General features: G+C 68.8%; 1 protein-coding gene across 1 annotated transcript in view; it reads right to left on the bottom strand.

The window, feature by feature from the left end:
• The window catches only part of CHLRE_05g238374v5 (uncharacterized protein), a 15,647-nt gene that overhangs the window by 6,068 nt on the left and 5,077 nt on the right, over window positions 1–4,502 (bottom strand). The window contains exons 8-12 of the mRNA XM_043062317.1: window positions 3,733–3,789; window positions 3,274–3,334; window positions 2,271–2,840; window positions 1,261–1,874; window positions 684–756 (exon numbers count right to left, since the gene is read on the bottom strand). Coding sequence (XP_042924881.1) covers window positions 684–756; window positions 1,261–1,874; window positions 2,271–2,840; window positions 3,274–3,334; window positions 3,733–3,789 — 1,375 coding nt within the window. The remainder of the gene's footprint in view (window positions 1–683; window positions 757–1,260; window positions 1,875–2,270; window positions 2,841–3,273; window positions 3,335–3,732; window positions 3,790–4,502) is intronic.

Below are 4,502 nucleotides of genomic sequence, written 5' to 3'. Positions count from 1 at the left end.
CTGTCACCCTCGGCGCCCGCACGGCTGGTCCCGCCGGCGTCCCCCGCAGCGGTACGGCCGGCGCGTTCCGCCACCTCCAGCTGGAGGCAGACGTCCTCAAAGCCCCATTCCAACCACCCGCCGCCGTCGCTGTCACTGCCGCCGCCGCCGCCGCCGCCGCCGCCACCGCCGCGGCGCCGGCGAGGCCGCTCGCCCAGCCCCGCACCCGCGCCCAATCCTGCCGGGACCGGGCGGGCGGGCCGGCGCGTCTGCATTACCTCTCCGGCACTGCCGGCGGCCGCCGCGCCGCCGCCGCCAGCAGCCGCCGCCGCTCTCCGCGCCCCTGGGCCGTTGACGGACTCGGCGGCCCTCGTCTGAGGAGCTGCCGCCGCGGCGGCGGCGGCAGGGCCCTGGCATGGCAGGCGTCCGCATGGGGCGCACAACATCACTTCAGGGTGAGGAGGCTTAGAGGGCACGAAACCGGCACGCATCGGAAGATCCGGTGCCCAGCTACCTGGACCCACCACCTGCCCACCGCCTCCAGATGTGTGTCACCGGCACCCGACCTGCGCTCTTGTCATCTGCCGTGCCACTGTACCGCCCGGCACGAACCCAAAACCCAGCCTGGCGCCCCCCCAGGGCTGCGCAGCGCTTGCATACTGGTCCCACCGGTCCCACCGGCCCCGCCAATGTGCGCCCCCCACCTGCTTCCCCAGCCGCGCCGCCGCCGCACGCCGCCGGGCCGCTTCCAGCGCCGCTAGCGCCCTTTGCTTGCGCCTGTGTGAAACATCACCAGGCATGGGCAGTGCACACGGGTACGATGTCGGTACGATGTGGGTACGATGCCGGTTAGGGAGAGGTGTCATATGGCAGGGGCAGTCCCTCGTCTACCCCTCTTTTGTAGAAGGCCTGCCGGGGCCCGGTTAGAGTGCCTCGGTGAGAAGGATGGATCCGAATCAGGCCTTTAACGTGTGCATACACTGTCGTGCAGGCGTGTCCTCCCGGCGTGGTTGTACGGCAATAAGGTTGTACGGCAATGCATGCGGGTGCAACACCGGGCATGGGCAGTGAGGGCGCCGTGGCAAGGCATACACCCCCAGGCTGGTTGGCTTGCACACCGGACCGACACGCTGGCAGCCCCGCAACGGCACACACGGCACACACGGCACACACGGCACACACGGCACACACGGCACGCCACAATACCCGTAGCGAGTACCCTATGCGTTACGCGCCCACCCTCCCACACCGTCATTCCAGCACCGACTTAGCATGACTCACTCGGCCGCCGCCGCCGCCGCCGCCGCGCCGCCCGCCACGTCCGCCCGCCCCCGGATCCGAGGCAGCGGCTCCGGATCCTCGAGCTCCTGCACGGCACGCCGGTAGCGGTCCTGAGCGTTTGCCGCCTTCGCCTCTGCCGCCTCCACCTCCGCAGCCGCCCGCGCGCGAGCGGGACCGGCGGCGGCGGCGGCGGCGGCGGCCCCGGTGGCGGCGGCGGCGCCAGCCGCCGCAGCTGCCGGCTCGCGCCGCCGGTTATAGCGGGCGATCACGTTGTCACCGTCCGTGTCTGCTTCGACTGGCTCCACAAACAGGTCCCACATGGCCTGTGCCAAGTCGAAACCCCTCGCGCCCCCGGCGTCGGCGCGCCGCGCCTGTGCGCCCTCGCCAGCCGCCGCCGCCGCCGCCGCCGCCGCGCCAGCCGCCGCCGCCGCCGCCGCGGCCTGCAGCCCCACCGGCGGCGGCGGCGGCGCCATGAGCGCTGCCCGGCGCAGCGCCCTCTCTATCACCCAACGGCCATGCTGCCGCATTCGTGCAACGGCCACGTGTCCGGGGCCGTCGCCGCGCTCCAACGCGTCCGCCGCCGCCACGACCAAAAAGCGGTAGCCGTTGATAAGCTGCGTGCGTAGCACAACGGGGGACAGGGGGGCCGCGGGCGTTCACGGTTCAGTTGTTGCGTGGAAGGACCGTGTTCTAGATCACAAAGGAAAATAAAAGACAGTGCGCATGACGCAAGGGCGAGAAAGGAAGAGCCATGGCGCAAGGTAGGTGAGGCTGCACAACAAAAGCAACCCCGACACGAGCGCCAGCCTTACGCCCAAGTCCAAGCCCACGCAAGCAACCCCCCCTTGGTTTAGTTTGGGCTGGTATCTACAACCGCCCCCCCTCACCTGTGTACCTTTGTACCTAGCGACGACTTCACTTCGTAAACTTAATGCGTGTGACCCCCCCCATACACACACACACACACACACACACACACACACACACACTGCCCAGCCCACCCGCCCCACCTGCCGCACCGCCGCCTCCACCGCAGCATCGTCCAGCGCGTCATTCGCACGACCCCCACCCCCACCACCACCACCACCTCCAGCACCGCCTGCTCCGCCAGCGCCGCCGCCGCCACCACCAGCTGCCGCCGCCGCGCCGCCCCCCGGCCCCGGCTGCCCCTGCTCCTCCAGCCCCGGCTCCTGCTTCACAACGCCCACGCGGGTGCGGCGCCCCAGCACCCGCCGACCCGCCGCCGCCGCCGCGCCGCCGCCAACCGCCGCCTGCTGCTCCTGCCGTAACTGTCGCCGTACGTCGCCCGCCACCTCCATAAGCATGTCGTACACGCCCAACCGCCGCAGCCGCGCCTCCAGCTCGGCAGGCACGTGCCCGCCGCCGCCGTCGGGTGCGCCTCCCAACCAACGCACATCCCGTGGAATGCGGATGTGTACGACCTGCCGGCCGCCGCCGCCGCCGCCGCCGCCGGCCGCTGCCGCTGCTGCCGGCGCCGCTGCTGCCGGCACCGCCGCGGCGCCTGCGGCACCGCCCGCCGCCGCCGCCGCCGCCGCCGCCCGCGGGAGAATCCCCATGTTCTGTGTCGCATGCGGCACGTGGCATGTGGCATGTGGGGTGAGTGAGGGGCTTGCACGGGTAGGGGGGGACCCGGGTGCGGGGTAGGGGCTCGGCGGGCACACGGGTTGCGGCACTGCGGCCTTGCGGCATCATGGTTCCAGGCTTGGGGCACGGGTTGCGGTACGACGGTTTGGCTCCACCGCTTGAGTGCAGTGCCCGGCCGCATGTCGGGCTGCGCGGCAACTGCCCTGCCGACCCCAGTGCCCGACTGGCCCGCTGCCGCAACCAACCCGCTGCACCAACCAACCAACCAACCAACCAACCTACCGACACACACACACACACACACACACACACACACACACACACACACAGTGTCACAAACACACACACACACACACACACACACACACACAGTCACCCACCCACCCACCCACCCACCCACACACACACCTGCAGTTCGTTGACGGCGCGCCGCCGCGCCGCGTCCGGGGCCAGGCCGTGCCGCTCATACCTGACAGTGAGAGTGAGCGGAGGGGCGGGGAATTGCATTCATGATTAGCCAAGGAAGTGGTAGACGGTAGATCATAGCGGGAGGGGGGTTTGTACATTCCAGCCCAAACTAAACCAAACTATAGCAGTCGGCGTCAGCACACGTGGGGTAAATGTACAGCTGGTCAGGACAGGCGGGCTGGCGGGCGGTGAGGACGCGAGAGCCGCGGGCTTTGGTGGCACACTGGCACCGCCACGGAAGCTTGTTTCACGAATGCAGTTCTGCTCGCTCACATGTCATGTTCACAAATGTTACGGTGTGTCCACACATGTCATGTTCACAAAATGTTACGGTGTGTCCACACATGTTATGTCCACACATGTTATGTCCCCGCGTGTCATATCCACACACGCACCCACCAGCGCTGGCGGAACTCGGCCTCCAGTTGGCGGTTGGAGTCGTCCCAAAGCCGACAGCTGGCGGGAGGGAGAAGAGGGATGGGGGGGGATTACATTTATGATTACTCATGAAGTGAAGGTGTAGCCAGGAACAGTAGCATAGCAGACGCGTTGGGGAGGGAGGGAGGGGTTAGCGGGCGATCCAGCAGTCAGTGGAGCACAACAGGTGCATAGGCGCAGGAGGAGGAGCCCAAGGAGGACAAGGGCAAGGGCAGGGGCGTAGGGTCCTAGGGGAGGAGGTGGAGAGGGGCAGGGGCAGGGGGGCAGGGGCCTAGGGCAGGAGGTGGAGAGGGGCACAGAGGCAGGGGCCTGGCCCACACCGCAACTCCCACAAAGCCTACCTCACCACACAAGCCCCCACCTCACAGCCTACCTGACAGCCGCTTGCTCGTAGCCCCCACTCCGCCCCACTTCGCCCCATTCCAGTTCACCGCTTACCGCCCCTTTCCGCCCCCCCCCCCCATCCCACCCCGCTGCCCCGCCCCGGCCCGGTCCCCGCCTGGGTGACCCACTCACTCCGTTTCTCATGCAGGGCTACACCCCCCTCCCCCGCCTTCACTTTACAAGAAAATTCATAAATTATACCCCCACCCCACCCCGTGGCCCAAACCCAAACCCAAACCCAACCCCACCACCATCCCCACGCCCCACGCCCCCCTCCCCCTCCCGCCGCCTCCCACCGCCTCCCACCACCATTCCCTCCCCCTCCCGCCGCCTCCCACCATCCCTCC

The sequence above is a fragment of the Chlamydomonas reinhardtii genome, chromosome 5 (genome assembly GCF_000002595.2).
Source record: "Chlamydomonas reinhardtii strain CC-503 cw92 mt+ chromosome 5, whole genome shotgun sequence".
In the NCBI taxonomy this organism is placed as follows: Eukaryota; Viridiplantae; Chlorophyta; class Chlorophyceae; order Chlamydomonadales; family Chlamydomonadaceae; genus Chlamydomonas; species Chlamydomonas reinhardtii.
This window is presented reverse-complemented; position numbering and strand designations above follow the sequence as displayed.